This window comes from Malaclemys terrapin, chromosome 2 (genome assembly GCF_027887155.1).
Source record: "Malaclemys terrapin pileata isolate rMalTer1 chromosome 2, rMalTer1.hap1, whole genome shotgun sequence".
NCBI lineage: Eukaryota > Metazoa > Chordata > Testudines > Emydidae > Malaclemys > Malaclemys terrapin.
In genome coordinates, this window is record NC_071506.1 from 28,940,358 (window position 1) to 28,960,453 (window position 20,096).

General features: G+C 42.0%; 1 protein-coding gene across 4 annotated transcripts in view; it reads left to right on the top strand.

Moving 5' to 3' along the window:
• Positions 1-20,096, top strand: part of CSMD3 (CUB and Sushi multiple domains 3) — a 1,152,075-nt gene that overhangs the window by 497,003 nt on the left and 634,976 nt on the right. For all 4 annotated transcript variants that reach the window (XM_054020295.1, XM_054020294.1, XM_054020296.1 and 1 more), the window contains one exon: positions 9,554-9,675. In XM_054020295.1, coding sequence (XP_053876270.1) covers positions 9,554-9,675 — 122 coding nt within the window. The remainder of the gene's footprint in view (positions 1-9,553; positions 9,676-20,096) is intronic.

Genomic DNA, 20,096 nt, shown 5'->3' on the forward strand with positions numbered 1-20,096 from the left:
GAAATTAAAATCAATAGTAAAAGGTTCTATAGACATAGAAATAAAAATAAAAGAAGAAAGAAGAAGTGGGACCACTTACCACTGATGGTGGCATGGGGATTAAAGATAATCTATGCATAGCCCGACATTTTAACAAATACTTTGCCTCAGTTTTTAATAAGGCTAATGAAGAGCTTAGAGGTAGTGGTGTTTCTGTCAAATGAACTACATCAAGCAATTAGTTTCCTGTGTCAGTCCATTCATGCTTATCCTTGAAGTATGATCGGTGTATGCCTGAAGTTGTTAGGCCATATGGCCGTGTGCACTTATGTGGTTCAGCATGCATGACTGCACCTTCATCCTCTTCAGGGCTGTTTGAAGTTGGTATACTTCCTGAATTTTCAGTTATTGGATGTCCTGTTGGTGGACGGATCAGGTATACATTTGTGAAGGTGTTCCTTTTGCCCATCCTCCACTGATCAGGACCGCAGTTACCAATGTCTCCCCAGTAGCTTGGGGAGTGTATCTGGGGACATTGAAAGGTCAAAGTTTGTGGATAGAATAGGAAGCTTCCTTTCATATCAAAGTCATGGAGCTTAGAGCCATTTACATTGTGTGCCAGTTTTTCGGGCACACATCAAGGGCACATATTCTCATCAAGCAAGGAAGAGACCTCTCCAACCCAGGGCTGGCGCAACCCATTAGGTGACCTAGGCGGTCGCCTAGGGCACTAACATTTGGGGGGCGGTGACCGCAGTGGCCGGATCTTTGGCTGCCCCAGTCGTCATTGGCATTTCAGGGGCGGGACCTTCCACCGCCTCTGGGGGTGGCATTTCAGGGGCGGGACCTTCTGCCGCCTAGGGCAGCAAAAAAGCTGGTGGCGCTCCTGCTCCAATCAGCTTTTTCAGAAGCAATACATTTTTAATTTTTTTTTTATTTATTTATTTATTTTGCAATTTTGCAAGAAGGAAAACCTCATTTTTTCACCTGCTCACTTACAAGGTGCTCAGAATCACTTGGCTGATCACCTCAGCAGGAATTTCTCCCAGAATCATGAGTAGTTTTTGAAGAGCACATGCTGAGGTCCATCTTCAGAGAATGTGGCATTCTGACTATTGACCTTTTTGCAACAAATGACAGAAGTGCTGTCAGTTTTGCTGTCGAGTGGATCTCAGTCCAGGCTCTTTAAACTACACCTTCCAGCTGAACTGGGGATCAGTAATGACGTATGCCCTCCCCCCACAGCAATCCACATGGTGTTCATTCCACATGGTGTTCTCAGACGGAAGTTGGATCAGGCCAAACTGATACTCATTGTGCCAGTTTGGCCAAGACAATGATGGTTCTTTAGTTTTGTCAGTCTGTTTGACCTCCCAGATCTCTTCCCCTCTATTCCAACCTACTGACTCAGCACCATGGTCAAAACTGTGATCCAGTGCTGAGCACTTTGCACCTCATGGCATGGGTGCTGCCTGGTTATGTGAGAGGGAAGGACGGTGTTCAGTACGTTCTACTTAATAGTAGTAGAAAATACTCCACTAGGGCTACCTGTTTGGCCAAGTGGAAACCTTTTTTGGTTTGGTCACTACCTTGAGGAATTCAACAGAGGCTGGCTTGCATTCAGGACATCTTGAATTATGTAAGAACATAAGAATGGCCATACTGGGTCAAACCAGTAGTCCATCTAGCTAAGTGTTCTGTCTTCTGACCGTAGTAAGATGTTTCAGAGGGAATGAACAGAATAGGTCAATTATTAACTACCTGTCCTGTCTCAGCCTTCTGGCAGTCAGAGGTTTAGGTTCACCCATAGCATGGGGTTACCTCCCTAAAACGAGTTGTCCATCTCTTCCCATTTGTGAAAGAGGCAGTTGCTTTGTGGAACTTTAATACTGTACTGTCTGCCCTCACGGGACTGCCATTTGAGCTTCTGGCAACATGTTTTCTGTCCTTCCTTTGCCAAAAGACAGCCTTTCTTATTGCTATAATTTCTACAAGGAGAATGGATGAACTGCAGGCCTTAATAGCAGATCCTCCAGATAGGGGCCTTTGAAAAACTGCACAAGGCTGCATCCAAGATTTTTGTTTAAGATGGTTTCATTTTAATTAAACAATATACTTACCTGAATTCTTTCCTATGCCAAATGTGAACAGCACTTTCATACTTTGGATCTGATACGTGGCATTTTGGCACTTTATCTGGAAAGGACTAAATTGTTAGAGCCCTGCAAATCCCTGGATATTTGCTTTACATCTGCAGATATCTGCATCCGTGGACCATTTTTGCAGATTGCAGATCAGATGCAGATACAAATTTTGTATCAGCGCAGGACTCTATAAAACGTTGGCTTTTTGTGTCCTATGCAAATCGGATGAAGGGTCAGACGGTCTCCACACAGACAATTTCCAGAATGTCATTTCCTGGATTATGATGGCATATGGGATAGTTCAGACTTCTGCTCCTCCTTTCAAGGGGGCCCCAACCAGCTTCCCTTGTATTTCTCAGTAATGTTTCTATACAGGACATTTGCAGGGCCACTACTTGGTTTTCTATTCATTTAAAAAAATTTACTAGCCGCTTTGCTGACTGCATCTTGGTCAGATGCAAACTTTGGAAAAGCAGTCCTGTCGCTGCTTTATGTAGACTCGGAGCCTTCTCATACTAAACAGATCTGAATCAGGGGAAGACTGTTTCATCTGAGTGAGACAACAGAACTGGGCTAGTCTGTACAACATAACTTAAATTGCTCTATTACTGACATTCTTTCAAGTGCATCTTACTGTGTATGCAAGCCATAATGTAACCTGTTGCTCTGATTGTCATTGTTAAGTGGAGGAAAAGTAACTTTCCATGAATCATAAGAACATAAAAGCTGCCCTATTGGGTTAGTCCATGGTCCATCTTATCCAGTATCCTATCTCCGACAGTAGCCCATACCAGAGCTTCACGGGGCATGCATAGAATAGGGCAATTATGGAGTAAGCCATACCTGTCTTCCACTCCTGACAAGATCAATTCGTGACAAGGGAATTTGCTAGGGAATTTGGCATAAGCATGCCTCTGTTGTGACTAGGATGTGGGCAGTCTGACCTAGTGGTCAAAGCTGGAGTCAGGCTGATCCGATACCATTAGGTCAGAGTACAAAACAGGCCTGAGGGGAAACGGAGAGTCAAGTGTCAGGAGGTAGGGAGAGTCGGGTTACCAGGAGATAAGAAGCAGGAGACAAACTTGAGAGCAGAACCATGGATTGATAACCAGAGGCAGACCAAGTCAGGATATCAGGAAGTCAAGCCACAGGAGTGGGGGCACACAGTCCAGAGAAAGGTGGATCCCAGTTACATAGAGAACTTCCTGTTCCTGTGCTGGGTTTAGACAGGGGCTGTGGACCAATCTGGGCCCCCAGCGTTCTGCCAGTTATCTTCTAGGACTGGGTTCCTCTCTGAGTTCAGCTCCTATTCTGACAACACTTAGCAGTCCCTGGGTGGCAGATTGGCACCTCCTAGCTCTAAAGACCTGTGTTCTGTGGACTATGGTTCAAGATGGGTCCTGGCAACCTCAAAATTATAGAAAGCATTAATCATTATGGAGGAAAAAGTTCTGCTGGATGACAGCAGGGGGAAGGAGAACAGATCATTTTTAATGTTGGGGACAAGGAAGGGGAAGTTTCCACACCTCCAACTTCCTGTGTTCTCCAGCCCTTGCCTCTGTAGTACCTCACACATGGGTTGGGTTGCTACATTAACAGCTGCAGTAGCTGTTGTTCTGGGCTGGAGGCTGACCTGTCTAACCTATGGCTTTTGTCTAGAGATTAAATATCCTGGTCTGTTCTTCAGCTCCTTAGCCTATCAGCTGGTGTCTGTCTTTATAGGCCAGGATAAGGGTGGGTGCGAGGGGAAAGGAAGGCTCCAAATCCAAATCCCACATACTTTTGGCTTCCAAAAAACTGAAACAAAAAAGTTCAAACAATTGTTGTTGAGGGTTTTTTTTTTTTTGGTTTGAAAATGTCAATTTGAAACTAAATTTTTCACCTTGATTTCTCCATTGGACAAATTACAAAAATAATCAAAATTGAAAACTTGCTGCTGGATGTATAGAAGGCAGAGTCGGACATGTCTGTCAATCGTGAAAAATCTGCAGTTACATTAGCTGGATGTTAGATGATCAGAACCAGCTAACATTTGTTCCGTCACATGTGCAGAGTAGAATTATATATAATTATACATGCATGCGCACACTGTGATAGCAGTGGTGTAACTTCTATTACAGAAGCAAAAGCACTCGTCTCACAAGCTTCTTGTGTGCATTGCAGAGTAATATGCATAAGGAAGAAGTAAGCATTACCAAAAGGCATGCTATCTATACACTTAAATAAAGATAATTGTAAAATATTAATGAAAACAATAACATAGCAGTTTAGTGTTTGAAATGTTTGTCACTGACTGGGAGTAGAGATCATGACTCTCCAGCCAGTTCAACATAGATAATTATTTATTAGTTCTTTTGGACTCTTATCCTAACAATCTCTGAATAGCTTGCACTTCAGTCCCTTTTTTGTGATATTTCAGAAGAGCAAGTCTCCCTTTGGGTGCCAGCCAGTCATTATTTTGCCATGACACTCTACTCTTGTTTGTAAGTTTCTCTTCATGGATTTTTTTTAAGACATGATATACTACGCTAATGTTTTGTGATGGAAGGAGGCTCTGCAGATCATGTGTCTAACTTCTAAATCCTATAATGGCAATGATTCGCTGAAGTACTTATGAGCATGCCTAATTTTCAGCACTTGAATACTTGAATTGACTTCAGTGAACATAGTCTCAAGCTTAACATTAGGCACATGCTTAAGTCCCTTGGTGAAATGGGGCCAGTGTACTCTTACCTATTTCTCTGAACATATTCCCAGAGCTGCAGTTTCTTCAGTTACTGTTTTTTGAGAATCCATTTCACATAGTAATTAGTCTGTATATTAAAAATAAAAATATATCTGATCCTTTCTTAACTTCATTTAATCTCCTATTACTTGTCAGGTGCATTGCCCTCTTAAATAGTTGTGTGTCATTCACTTTTTCAGTGCCTTTTGGAAAAATTTCCTCTCATAATCTCCTCTTCTAAATGGATATAAACCTACCTTTTCTAATGTTTCCTAATATTTAGGAATATCTCAGCCATTAATATCCTTTTTGGTCTCTCTGTACCTTATAAAATTATTGAATATTCTTCATGAAATAAAGTCTAGGTTAGTCTAGACTCCAAAAATGGTGTAGCCCTTTGTACCATGTCCTCCGCGATATCTTCTGAGGTATTGATATCCCTACTCTATATATCTGTACTCTATTTGCTTTCCTAACTGAAGCTAAATATGGAACTTTTATGGACCGTTTTCCTCGTCAATGATGTGCAACTTCTGCCCCTTGATATCAACATGTTACCTCAATTTTTGTCTAGATCTAGCCTTCCACTTTTTTCATACTGTCAAATCATACCTATATAATGTCATTTGGCACTGGCATATCTTTCTTGTATGTTTATTATCCAGTATACTGGAAATAAGATCAAGTCTAACATAGGCGTAGACTCCGAGCGTGATCCGGAGATCAAGCACTGACCGAAAATAATAGGGGATGCCCAGCATCCACGGGCCACCAGTAGATGGCAGAAGCACATACATGGTGTACAGTGAAATCAGAAGGTGAAAAGCACCCACCAGCAAAAACAAAAGTCAACGCCTTTGGAGCCTAACCAGCAGTACAAGTAGGGCGGTACAGTCCAATACGCTGTAACAGCAAGATATTTATAGCTGTATGGCGTTCTGGAAAGACACAGGAGGAGCAGAACATGGGGCCAACGTGGGCCCATGCTGGCAGCTCCTTCAGAGTGTCTATAATGCCCCCCTCCCCGCCCACAGCCCTGTTCTCCGGCGGGGCTGCTGTATAAACAGAGGAGACCCTGCGTGAAAGGGCTGGGGGATGGTACAGCTGCATCGGAGGAGCTGCGGGCATGGGGCCACCCAGCGGCCTCACATTCTGCTCCTTTCGCTGCTGGAGTTCCAAAGTCTCCGGTGCAGCGGGAGGAGGACAGAGCCCCCTCCTACTCACCCCAGGTACGGGGGGTGGATCATGAGGAGGGGATGGGGAGAGCGTGGGGGCCCTGGACTGGTCACGTGCTCCCCGTTAGATACTGCCTCCCCCAAGGCACCACTTGCACTACTGAGCCTAATACTGAGCATTGATTATTATCTGATCTATAACTAGAATCCATTGTTAACAGTGAATTTCTTCTTTTTTACTTATTCCCTGCAGTGCTGTAAGAATCAGCACAGAAACATTACAACAAGTTAATACTTAGGTGAGATGGCTTTTGAGGTATGCCTTGACATCAGAAGGGTTGTCAGGAAAAGTTTTCAAACCAGAAATGTGGGATATCTTAGAGATATTAAGGAAAAAAACTTTCTGCTTTGTGTTTACTTTCCTTCTGTGTGACTGGGACTTGGTTTGTATATGAATCATTAAAAAAATAAAAGGAATATACAAACTTTGTATATTTTGCAAGAATTTTGTTTTCACTACTACTACTTCTAAGTGGAAACTGTTCTGCTACCCCTAAAAATAATTACAGCTCTCTGAGTTCTTGCTTTTAGATATTTATTCAGTAGTTTGTATGTTCTATTTTTTGTGGGTGAGGAAGGAGAATAATATGGATTCAGCTGACAGCTCTACATCAGATCAAGGATATCATAGTTAAAAATCTAACTAAATCCAAAAATCTGGGTTTTTTTTTCCTATTTGATTTCAGTGGGATTTCAGAATCTGACAATGTTGTAGCCTTTTATTTGGTACTGAATCTAAAGCCATCTTAAAATGAAATTGAATAATGGTTCTACTGCTTTATATTTGCATCCTCAAAATACTAGGACTCCCATTTATCCCTTCTTTTTTCTCCTTAGTCTGTCCTCAGCCATGAGTTGTGTGTTGTTCTAATCTAATCTGTGATGGTTTTGTGTATTTTATTATTTGTGAGTCATCAGTGTTTGGAAGAAGCCTACTAGATAAATACAGGTTTCAGAGTAGCAGCCATGTTCGTCTGTATCCACAAAAAGAACAGGAGTACTTGTGGCACCTTAGAGACTAACAAATTTATTAGAGCATAAGCTTTCGTGGACTACAGCCCACTTCTTCGGATGCTGTCCACGAAAGCTTATGCTCTAATAAATTTGTTAGTCTCTAGGGTGCCACAAGTACTCCTGTTCTTTTTGTAGATAAATACAGTTATGGAAGTTGCAGACGAAAAAATATATTAAATAATCTACTCCAGGTTCTTCAATTTTCTTGCCATGCCACTGTATTTTGATATAGATATGCATGACATTTGTATGAGATTTAGAGAAATATGGAACCTATTAAGTTGCAAGAGTATGTGGAGGTGCAATTGTGTGTGGTATTGGTTAATTAACAAATACAAGCAATGTTTTCATATAGTTATTTTGATTTATAAACCATTTAAAGCACAATGCACCTAACCCAGGCCCTTGGTTTCTTTGATAAAAAATTATATGACAGTATTTATGCAAATTTGACAGATTTGAAACAGGTGATGCTGAAGGCTTTAATAGATTAACAATATTTACCATGACTTCCAAGACTCATGTCAAACCCATCACTTTTCCACAAACCTCTTGTTGATATTGAGGAACGGAATCTTTGGAGATAATCATTCTTGGTTGTTATAGAAACTACAATAATGTCATGATAATGATTACATTCTTGTTAAGAACATTGAGCTTGTTATAAAATATCTTCTGCTCTTTATTTTCTTTAGTAGTAGTGTTTTCAAAATATTTTCCTTTGCAGAAACATTTTCAAATACTCTTTGCACAAATATAGCTAAATGAGCCATGCTAGTCACACAGTCAAAGTAGAGAGAACAAAGAAATTATACTGATGGTTTTTAGATATTATTTCTAAGCTTTAAAGACATTTCTTGATATAGTAAATAATTTTTGTGTAGATTTGCAAAGGAGAACAACAATTGGTGTGAATGAAACTTGGAGAGTGTGTTCAATGAATCTACTAACTTGATCTCTTGCTCTCTCAAATTTGCTAAGTGACATGCACACTGTAGTTAGTTACCACTGGAAATGCAGATGGAAGTTACTGCAGGAAATGTAAACATGAGTTGGATTATCTAAGGTTGGAACAAAGGATAGGTAATGAACAGCGTGTGGACGACTTTAGTATCTTAGTAAACCTAAGTTTCCATTTATGAAAACCTCAGGACCCTCAAGAAAAGATCTGCATCATAGAACAAGCTAGCTTTGATTTACTGTCTACCCCTGCCAAAATTAGCAAGCTTTGTCAAAGTATAAGCAAATTGTATGACAGATTCACCTATCATAGTCAAAATTTAAATCAGTGAAGTGAAATGGTCTGCCAGAGTCCAGCATGAGCAATTATTTTTCTGCTTCTGCAGCTTACTCACTACAATGCTATAGGAATCAGCACAGAAACATGACAAAAGGTTCAGATATAGCTGAGGTTGCTTGTCAAATATATTGCTTAACCCAGAAAAAGGTTGATCAAGAATGTTTTCAGCACAGGTATACAAAATGTCAAAGAAACAACACAGACACGAAGCCTATATATACTATCTCTGTGAGAGGCTTGGCTTGTATGTTGTTTAGGGTACGCTTATTCACGCTGTGTGAAATCCTGTCATTATGGCAGCCGATGACAAAACTCTCTCAATTGACTTGAACAGGGCCAGGATTTCACCTACTAAGTAATATAGCACCTTTCTGCACAAATTACCCCACAAATATTCTCTGAAGTCAATGGGATCAAGTGCTACTCATCGTGAATAAGGGTGGCAGAATCTCATCCTAAACAGAGAAGAAAAATCTGTTAATGTTTCATATTTTGCTAGAACAGTTTTCACTAGTACTACATCAAAATGTAAGATACCCTGCTCTATCTATAACTCTATGACTTTTTTTAAAATACATTTACTTAATAATTCACATGCTCTGTTCTTTAAAAACTGGTATAGCTTACTTCATATAAGGGCAGAATCTGCAGAGTTCCCTTTGAAAGTTTTCATTGTTGCAATCATGAATGTAACTCCAGCAGAGATAACAGCAATAGACGTGCTAGCATGAACAAAGGACAACTAATCCTCAAAAACACTCCAGTAATAATAGTGCGCTTTGTCATTAAGTCTGGTATATGAACACTTCTCTTTACAGGTATTTATTAAGATTAATGAAATAATGTATTTATCTTTTTTACATTATTCTGATTTATTTAAAATAAATAGAACAATTACTGTATATAATCTTGGTGCATATTCTTTTAATTACAGCTAGTTTCTGTTTTGTGTCTTTTCAAAGGTAATATCTTGAACCTTAGAGTATGTGCATTTTACTTGTGTCCCACAAATATGATGATCTTATATTGCAATGGGTATATTCTTAACTGGTATTTTAATCCTTTGCATATTTTTAATGTTTGAGAGAGAATGTTTTATGCATTTGCTGTACATGTTTCATGCATGAATTATAAGTTAAACATTTTATTTTTGCAGTAAAGACTTGTGGATCTAATCTTCAGGGACCCAGTGGCACCTTCACATCACCCAATTTTCCATTCCAATATGACAGTAATGCTCAATGTGTTTGGGTCATCACAGCTATACATACCAATAAGGTAAGTTTAAAACTTAGTGCTAGTTTAAAAAAGCAACAGTACAAAAGCATGCACAGACTCTAATATTTATTTTAATATTATTTATTACTAAAGTGCAGTTCATATTTCTATGAACATTATTGTTTATGTATGGACAGATATTGAAAGAACAATGAATATCTACCTCTAGAGTATTTTGCTTTTTGTTTTCCAGTAGAGGCTATCATGTTTTTGATGTAATTCACAGTAGTTTCCACAAAAGTGATACTTAATAGAATAAAGTTACCACTATATCAAGGGCTGTGCACATCTCATGCAGGTCTTTGCCTCAGGATGGGACTGGAAAAGCCTCCGTAGAACCGGTTGCAGTTACCCCTCACGCCTCATCACTTTTCCCTGGACTCAGGGTCTGCTAGTAACTTCCCATCTCTGTTACTAATCACAGCTCCCTGGGAGGGCATGGATCATAGCACACTCCTCGTCAGTACCCAGCCCAGGCTGCGGAAGCCAATGATCCAAAGTAGTATAAGGGCCCTACCGTCAATCAAATCCTAGCCCCGCCCCTTGACCCATTAAGCCCCACCCCTTGGTCCCTCATGCCTCTCACCAGAAGTCCCACCCATGGGGGTATTACTTCCGGGGTCAAGGTGCCATCTGACCGGAAGCAATGTGTGTCATGTGACCCTTCTAAGAACTCCCCCCACCACCCTCTACCAATCAGGAGGGGTTTTGTTCCAAAAGGACCATCCCGAGAGGAGATTTTGACCAATCAGGGTGACTTCTGAGGCGGGGGGTGACCCATCCGGAAGTGGGTCGTGTGACCCCTCTAAGAACTCCTCCCAAGGCCCTCCACCAATCAGAGTGCAGTACCATTACCCCATAAGTCCCAGCGCCAGACAGAAGACTGTCCTCTTACCAAGGACACGTGTTTTCGAAATCGCGGAAAGGCTGCTGAGAGGAAACATGGATTCCTTCACCACCTCCGTGAGAACTTCGGACTTTGTTTTAGCCCTGAGCACCTTTGGACTTGTGTGGAGAAAGCGCTACATCAGCGACAGTTCCAAGGAGGACCCTTTGACCTAGACGTTGATGGATAGGTTGAAATCCGACCCCGAAACCCTCGTGAGGCACCCCGATGAGCGTGACGGCCTCTCTTTGTCCATCCCCTCAGGAGGTGGAAGGTGATCATGGCTCGGGGGAGGCACCGGCGGACAAAGCAAATGGAAAAGACAGCGCTCAGGTAAAATGAATGATTAAGACGTGGCGATCAAGGAGGGGTGGGTAATGGGGTAGGAACCAGGGGTTGCGTAAATTAAAAAAACAAGCAGTGGGGGTGCTTACACGTTTTTTTCTCTGAAAATCTCTCAACAGGTCGACGATGACTTTTTAGAGGCCTTTAAGAACTTACACATCAGAAGCCTTGTGGGAGTAATTATATCATGTGTCAGCTGTTTTTGCTCATGTCTGAGACACAGATCTCAAGCCGAAAAGGACAAAATGGAAGAATGAACCATCTGAGACTCCCTTATGGTAGGGGTCATGGCATCCATTTTTACAGGCGGCTGTAAAAGGTCGTGTTAAACCAGGCGATTAATAAAATTTATTTAAATGTGTCAATATGAATGTGTCCCCTTTCATACTCATAGTAGTAAAAGATGGTACCTGTAACAGTCATGTCTACACAGACGGCTCTGTTAAAGAAAATATATTACGCCCCCGGGGAAGTTGGGAGCTTAGGCAGGGTCAACCCTCTTTTTCAAGTGGCCAGAAAGCATAGTAAAACTTTAAACAGAATACAGGTAACAGCATGGTTTTCAGACCAGGATGCTTACATTTTACACAAACTGGCTCGAATACATTTTAAAAGAAACAAGACCATTGTTTCAGATGTGGATGTGCAGTGGCAGGCAGATTTGGTGGATATGCACCGGTTCTCCAAACACAACAGTGGTTTTACGTACATCTTAACAGTGATAGACATTTTATCCAAATATGCCTGGGCCTTAGGCCTAAAAGACAAGATGAGTGGTGAGGTATCCAAGGCCTTTAAAGCTATTTTCAGTGAAGGTCATGTGCCTCAAAAATTACAAACCGATTGGGGGAAAGAATTCTTAAACAAACCTTTAAGTGGATTGTTAAAGCGGCCTGGAGTTCACCATTTTGTTACCAATAATGAAGTCAAAGCAGGGGTTGTGGAGCGATTTAACAGAACTTTAAAAACTATGATGTGGAGATATTTTACAGCCCATAACACCTTTCGCTACATAGATGTCTTACCTGACTTTATAAAGAGTTATAACCAGAGCTTTCACAGAACTATACGTACCAGACCCATTGATGTTAACCCTTCAAATTCTCTGAAGGTATGGAAAACGGTTTATGGAGATGGTTTTAAAATAAAACTGGTTGTTGCCCCTTTTAGAAAAGATGACCACGTGAGACCAAAGGCGCTTTTGAAAAAGGTTATGAACAGACGTTTACCGATGAGATATCCATAGTGGATGAAGCCTTAACCAGGGGCCAGAGACCTGTACACCGATTAAAAGATTACGAGGGTGAGGCAGTTACTGGATCTTTTTACCCTGAAGAATTACAAAAAGTAAACCCCAAACAAGACAGGATTTACAGGATTGAAAAAGTTCTAGCAGAGAAAGGAAAAGGGAGAAAAAAGCAGCTACTGGTGAAATGGTTGGGGTGGCCCGTTAAGTTTAATAGCTGGGTGGAAGCTTCTCAACTCTGTGACATCTAGACACGAACAAAAAAAGATTCCTTCTGCAAAGACAGAGAGAGAGAGAGAAATGAGCGACGGCGGGTTTTACATTTCTTTGCCCAGCAATGCCAGCTCTGCAGTTTTTCCCCAAAACACCATCTCAAACTTTACAATACGGTTCATTAAGCCCTTGGATCTCCCAGGTGCCTGGGAGGTGGGGTTAGTGGAAATACAATACCCACACTGCTGGAATACCATCAACGAAGACACCCCTTTCAAAATCACCTTTGGAGCTACAACGTGGAATTTCATCCTACGACAAGGTTATTACTCGACCATACCCGAATTACTGGAGTATCTGAACAGCAACGTGGCTCGTCATCCCGGACTGCCTGAGGTGGTCATGAACTATGACCCTGTGGGTAGAAAAGTGAGACTTAAATCTACCGATTTTATGTATGTGTTTTCTAATGGCGGGGAGCTAGCTAACATTCTGGGTTTGGGCCCCAAACACAACGTCCAAAAATTCCTCTTCTCGGCAGACATCACAGGAGGTTTTAACTCCTTGTATCTATACACGGATATCGTAGAACACCAGTTTGTGGGGGACTTTTCTGTTCCCCTGTTATGCTGTGTCCCTGTCTGAGGAAGGAACAACGAGTTTATCATCACCTTTGATAAACCTCATTACGTCTCTGTCAGTAAACACCACATCGACACCATCACCGTTGAAATAAAGACAGATCAGAACAGACATGTCTCATTTCGCTTTGGCAAGGTGATCGTCAAGCTGCATCTGCGGCTGCGGGGGGAGCAAGATTTCTAAAAAAGCAAAACCCTATTATGGCGATCCCAAAAAATTATGGCGACCCCACCATCTACAGGAACTATTACAAAACCCAGGCTGGACACGCCCTTCCTGGATATCATGGGGCCCCTGTGATGTATGGGGCAGGTGTGGGTGGAATATTTTGTAGCCTCTTTCAAAAAGCCGTACCGCTTTTGAGGAGGGGGCTAGAGATTATTAAACCTCATGTAAAAACCGCCGCTCAAAACATAGCTAAAGATGTGGTAGGTCATGTCTCCCGTGCTGTTCTGAAGAAGGTGGGGAATACAGCTTCACAGGAAGGATTGGGGCTGATGTACATTAAAAGGAGGAAGAGAAAGAGAAATACATCATACCCGTGACGCACAGGTCCCCCGAAACCCTTTAAAAGAAGGGCTTTGACACGCGGGTCCGGCCATAAGCTGAAGTCCAAGAGGAAGGCTGGGCGAAAGAGGAGATGCGCTCTGCCTGGTAAAAGAGACATATTTTAATCAACATGGCTTTTGTTCACTGCGGGGCTGAACAGTGCACCAAATCCGAACTAGACTGGTTTCAAATAGCCCCTACGCAGACCAGCATCGAGAAAAGCATCTACATCGAGGTGCCGCCTCTATCGGCCATTACGGAGTCTGCCCTCATTAACTTTTTTATAGCAGGGAATGGCATAGATTATATGAATTTAAACAACACACTGCTGTACCTGTGTTGCAAGATTGTAAAAGGAGAAGGAACTGAACTCTGGTCGCCGAAGTGGGCCTGGTGAATTACCCCGTGGCCTCTATTTTCAGACAGTTGGATGTCACGCTGGGAGATGACCTCATAAGCCAAAGCAACAACTGTTACCCTTACAGGGCCTTTATAGAATCGGTGCTCAATTACAGCGACGACACCCTCGCCGCACAATTTTCCATCAGCCTGTTTTACAAAGACACTGCTGGACAACATGAAGAAACAAAGTTGGATGGAGGTAATCTAGGGTTTGTGAGGCATGCAAAGCTGACGGCCGAGAGCAGAATGGTAGAGCTGCTAGGCCATTTACACAGCGACCTGTTTTTTCAAGAAAAAACTTTTGTTAAATGGAGTGGATGTGAAAATTAAACTGACGCGCAGTAAAGACGCTTTCTGTTTAATGGGCAGTGCGGCTGAAGGCTTTAAACTGCGCATTGTATCAGCTTCCCTTTTTGTGAAGAAAGTACGGGTGGCCCCGGGAGTCCGTCTGGGGCACGCGGAAGCCCTGCTTACCGCTAATGCTAAATACCCCATGGACCGTGTGGAAATGTAAGTGTTTAGCATCCCCGCGGGCAGCAGGGTCAGTAACCAGGAGAACCTGTTCTTGGGACAGTTAAACCCTAGGACAAGCATTTTGGGTGTGGATAACGATGCCTTTAGCGGAAGTTACACTAAAAATCCCTTTCATTTTAAACATTACAATATTAATTTTGTGGCCTTGTATGTGGATGGTGAACTGATACCAACCAAGCCTCTGCAACCGGACTTCGAGGCAGGGCGTTGCATGAGAGAATACATGAATTTGGTACAGACAGCTGATAAACACATGAAAGATTGTTCTCTGTTAATCGACCGTGAGGAGTTTGCACAGGGTTAGACCTTGTTTGCTTTTGACCTGTCTCCCGACCAAGAATGCGCTGATCACTATTCCCTGATTAAAACCGGGAACCTGAGAGCAGAAATACGTTTTGGAGAGGCTTTAATGGTTACCGTCAATATGATTGTGTATGGGGTTTTTGACAATGTCATAGAAATAAATCAGAGGAGAAACATTCTGTTTGACTACATGTGAACATGGACACCATGCAGCTCTCACGTGTCTTATCAACGAACCCTTACACAAAAAAGAATTTCTTAGATGTGTTCTCTTGCGATTGGCTCCCAGGAGGCAAGCTGTCTCAGAGACCCCTAGGCTTGGTGGTGAACACGCATCCACACAACCAACCAGGTGAACACTGGCTCACCTTGTATCTGGCGGAGCGTAACCGTGGAGAGTTTTTTGACTCATATGGGCACCCCTGGAACAGTGTGTTGTTTCCTAAAAGCATTATGAAATTTTTAAACAAAAATGCCACAGACATTGTGTTTCAGAATAGACAATTACAAGACCCTCGCTCGGTTGCCTGAGGCTATCACTGCGTGTTTTTCTTACATCATCATAGCAAGGGTTTATCTTTTGACCAGATTTTAAAATTGTATTCTAACGACTTAGTGCAAAATGACCGGATTGTGATGTATTTTGTAAAAAATAAATTTAAATTCTTAGGCATCCCTAGCCTTGCTCAAACCATGTTTCAACAAGCCCAGACCTGTGTATCTTGCAACGATTTTCATAGCCATGTTACCCAATAAAGCACCTCAGGTGCAGGGTTTAAAGACCATTGATGTTTGGTGGTGGTTTTTTTAATTAAAAAAAAAATAAAATAAATAAAAACCACACACCGATTGAGAAAAAGTACACAGATTTTTTTTAAATTATAGAAATGTTTTATTTAAAGCAAAACATTACCAGTTGTGTTTTTTTTTTTTTTTTTAATTTAGAATGTGAAAAACATTACACAGTGAGCCATTCGGCTCTTTTAGCCAATTTTCATTTTTTAGATGGCAAAAAAGGAGTCACGGTTTCTTGATCCACCCCGGTATCAGCAGTCGAGGCCTTGAGGTGTTCCAAAAGATCTCTGTTGGTCGCATTGCCCATGACGGAAGATGGTATGTTCAGTTCCCCCATGGCATTCATAAACACATCCCATCCTTTAGGTACATGTCTGCTAGGAACAGAGCGAGTCTGGGTGACGGCCCTGACTAAGTTGAGCATGTTAGAACCATTAGCCACAGATCCTTTGTACACAAAAGACCTTTTATCGTTCCATGAAGAGAGATTTTTATCCTGGCCCAGCTTATTTAGTAATACTATTGCATTTTTCTTATAATGCTTATTCATGTTATCCAACACTTCCTGAGTAACAGAGTCTGAGTTCTTTGGTGTTTCTCGGGGTTTGGCAGTCACACTTTGTTCCTGTTCCAGTAGAAACAGACTTATCTTCCCTTTATCCACATCGCACTGCTTCACATATATTAGGTACCTTTGAAGCACGGCGCTGTAAAGTTTAGCCTTTTTGTATTCGGCCAAGTCAGTTCTTTGAAGAACAGACTTCATTTCAGCATCCAGTAAGCGAGTTGTGGTTGTTCTGATATTTTCCTCTGCCGGAGGAGGAGCCCTTCATTGCTCCAACTGGTGGCTGGGCACCAGGAACATTTTTTCTGCATACTCCATTATCGATTAGTTAAAAGCCCCATTATCAGAGGGATAGAAAAACTTAACAGAGGTCCGATTAAACCCCCCAGACTGCTTCACCAGATGCTTTTTTCTTTTAAGTGAAACCCTTTTATTACACAAAGTTTTTATAAGCGTGCGTTTCTTTTTCAGCACACACACTTGATTCTGTGTTAAAGGTACGTTTCCTTTTAAGGTATTGAGTGCTATTTCTGAGATGGCCGCTACTAGATAGTCAGAGGCCGAGCACAGTATAGCCCTCCTTTGCTGTGGGGACGATTTGCTAAGTACATTTAAAAGGCCCAGGTTTCTCTTCACGCAGCTATACATGTTTTCGGTCAGAAGCCCTGGCTGTTAAAAAGGGGCCTGCAGACAAGTCATCTCTTTTTATACCCGGCTGTTGTTCTTTTCAAAGTATAAACCGCCGGCCAGTCTGGAGGGAAAAGACCAGTTCTTAGTCTATAAACTTCTGGTGTGGAAGCATTTAAATCTACAACCAGGTAGCCATAAGGTCTTTTGGTAGCATCCTCAAAAGCTTCTAGAAAGAATTGAGCTTTGCCGGGGTACATTTGCCAAGCGAGCGTAGCAATTTGTAATTTGTCCCTGGGGTTTTTGAACAGAACCATGTACTTTGTGTTTAAGTTAATCCTGCGACTCTTTTTTCCCTGATAAAATACATTTTCAACTATATACATAATGCTCAGGTTTCTGTGATTCACGTACTTGTTAAAGGCTTTCTCGATTTCATTGCTTTCACAAGCAGAGTTCACCAGATCGTCTATGATAATCATATTTACTTTATTAGTAGGAAACAAACTGTCATCGTCAAAAGCATCAGGCAGTCCCTCCACAAAATTGATGAAGAGATATTTACAAAGCAGTTCTTTATACAGAGGTTGCCAACAACTATAACACCACACGATATTCTCAGGCATAACAGAACAGTTTGTGTTTGGCATTATCCAACACGTTTTTTATAAAGTAACTTTTCCCGCAGTTGCTAGGCCCCGCGAGAATTGCAGAAAAGGGGTGTTTCCACCTCATATCCATTTTTTCAAAAGCCGTAGGGTAGGGTTTTAAAACCTTCTCCTAGGACCCTCTTGTTGTAAACCACTTTTTGTGTCTTTTTAAGGGTTTTTATCTCTATTTGCCATCGGTTTTTGTTTCTTACGATAGAGGGCTGCTGCACCTCTACCTTTTTTGAGGTGTTTTCTTGCAGACCCATGCAATAGTCCAGGACTAGATCTTTCAAACTGTCGAAGTTGATCTTTTCGCAGTTTGCTACATTTAGGGTAATACCTTTGACTTTCATACAGGCCTTTCCACCCGACAGCTTATACCCATAGGTTTTCGGGCCTGCCGACACAAACTTGGTGATGTGTTGATCTGGTGGGATCTCGCTCATGAGGTCCCCTAAATAATCCCCCAGAGGGGGATTCCAGTCACCCTCCCTTTTCACAAATATCACCGAGTCAGTGTCGTGGTACAGGCACCGCTCTTGCAAACCGTCTAGGAGGCTGTATAATTCTAAGCGGGCATAAGTGGTGGTGAAACAGGCTATGAAAACATTTTGGTATTGCCAGAGACAGAGTACCGTTCTTTTGCGTGCTTCCACGACATGCACGCTGTTTCATTATCGATAAACTCGCAGGATGAAACCTCATAATTGGGGGAGAACAGGTACTGCAAGAGTTCGTCAGGGTCTCTCACGATGCTGGTGTTGGGTAGGTTGGATCTTTGGCCGAATTTACCAAACAGAGAATTTAAAAACAGTTTAGCTATTTGGCGTTTAGCAGTGTTTGATCTGATCTTGTGTTGGGGTAAATGAACGCTTTCTTTCTGGTAGAAATCGCTAACGTACTTATTTTGTTTTTCCTTGTCTGTGCACCAACTGGGATACCCTGAAGCCCCTTGTTTCTGGTGGAGGTGTAATTTTATGTATTCTGAAAAGAGTTTATCAGATTTTTCATTAAAATGCCAGATTTCATAGATCTTAGCCACCGCGTACCCCTTCGCTATGGCCGCGTTCAATTCCACCGTGCACCAAGTCCCCAGGATGGCCCGCTCCTCGTCAGTATGGGTGCATGTCTCCTGCTGCTCGGTTTCTGCACAGGTTCGGCATAGCGAGAACATAAGCTTGCCACCCACTCTGACAGGTAACAATGGGGGGTACACTTTAACTTTTGCAATTCCAAAATAATTTGCAAGGGGTCCAAATTTGTCAGACTATATCGGGGTATCCGATAGGGTATTCTTTGGTTTTGAAAGGATACAGGCTTGTAAAATCATAATAGTGGATTTCTTCCCCGGGGTTAGGCTTGTAATATAGGCGGATGGCGTTTGTCCTCCCCCCAAAAAGAGCATCCCTAGGCACGAGAGGCTGGGGTAACTGGGCTCGGTTTAAAAAGACTGCAAGCTCCCTGTCTGTTTCTTTCATCACCTCCCACTCGTGCTCCCAAAGAGTCCTCACTACAAAACCAAGTCGTTTCAGATAGTCGGTCTTGAGCTGCATCTTGTAATAAAGAAACCCAAAAGATGTCCCCGTCATAGGATTTTGTGTTTTTTCACAATAACAGGTGACGCAGCTGTGGAAAAAACACCTGTTAAACTCAAAGGCTGTGCGTACCCCATCAACATCAGCATAACCGTCTAAAAAATAGGGGCCTACCTGTAGTTCCCCACCCTTTAAAGTGTACCGTATTTGTATATTTTCTTTGTGAGAGATCTACAACAGCCACTGAATAGATGGGGTCGAATATCTCTTTTTCTGCCTGTGATAGTTGTCTGGAGGGAGAAGAGCTACCGTGTTATGCTCCAAAAACATAAACCTGTACATAGCTATGCAGACAGATGCCAGTGTTGTGTACCAGAATGGATCTATACACAGTTTTATCTCAGTGAATGTACGAGGTTCTTTCTCTACTACATCTCCCTTCTCCATCATTTTCATAATCTCTTTTCTGTATAGGATACAGGCCTGTCTCAAAATTTTTACATCCTGCTGACAGTAATACGCGAGCTCTTTCTGCAAGTCAAACGCCTCAGCTGTGGTCCCAATACCAGTTGAGAAATTCGGCTTTTTCTCTGGGCATCATGCTTTATATATCACAGTGCTCCATACCATGCATAGGCCCCAAGTAATTCTGATTTTCTAACATGTTAAAAAAGTGTGGAAAATACCCTTTGCACCCTTCAAACCCCATCGCCTGCGGTAGCTTGCTAAGCTTCATGGACAAGAAGTTTAAAGAGTCTATAAAACAAATGCCCAGGGCCTTAACTTCCATGCACATTAGTTTACTACCCTGAGTGATCAGTTTTAGGCCCATCTTTTCCTTGAGTAACTGTCTAACAATGAAGTATGCATCATAACCTTTAGAATTGTGTGCTAGGAACGTGTAGTCCCGAAACTCTTTGCCAATAAAGGTCTTAAACACAGAAAGACACTCATCGACCTTAAATTCCCAGGATTTTTCTGGCTTTAGGGACATAGGAAAAATGTAATTGGGAGTGTGCAAACCGGTCTCCTGCGTGCATTCGAAATCATAAAAAATATACTTTTCTGAAGATTCGGGCTTTCTAAGACTGTCCATAAAACAGAGGTGACCGTCTACATCACCAACGAT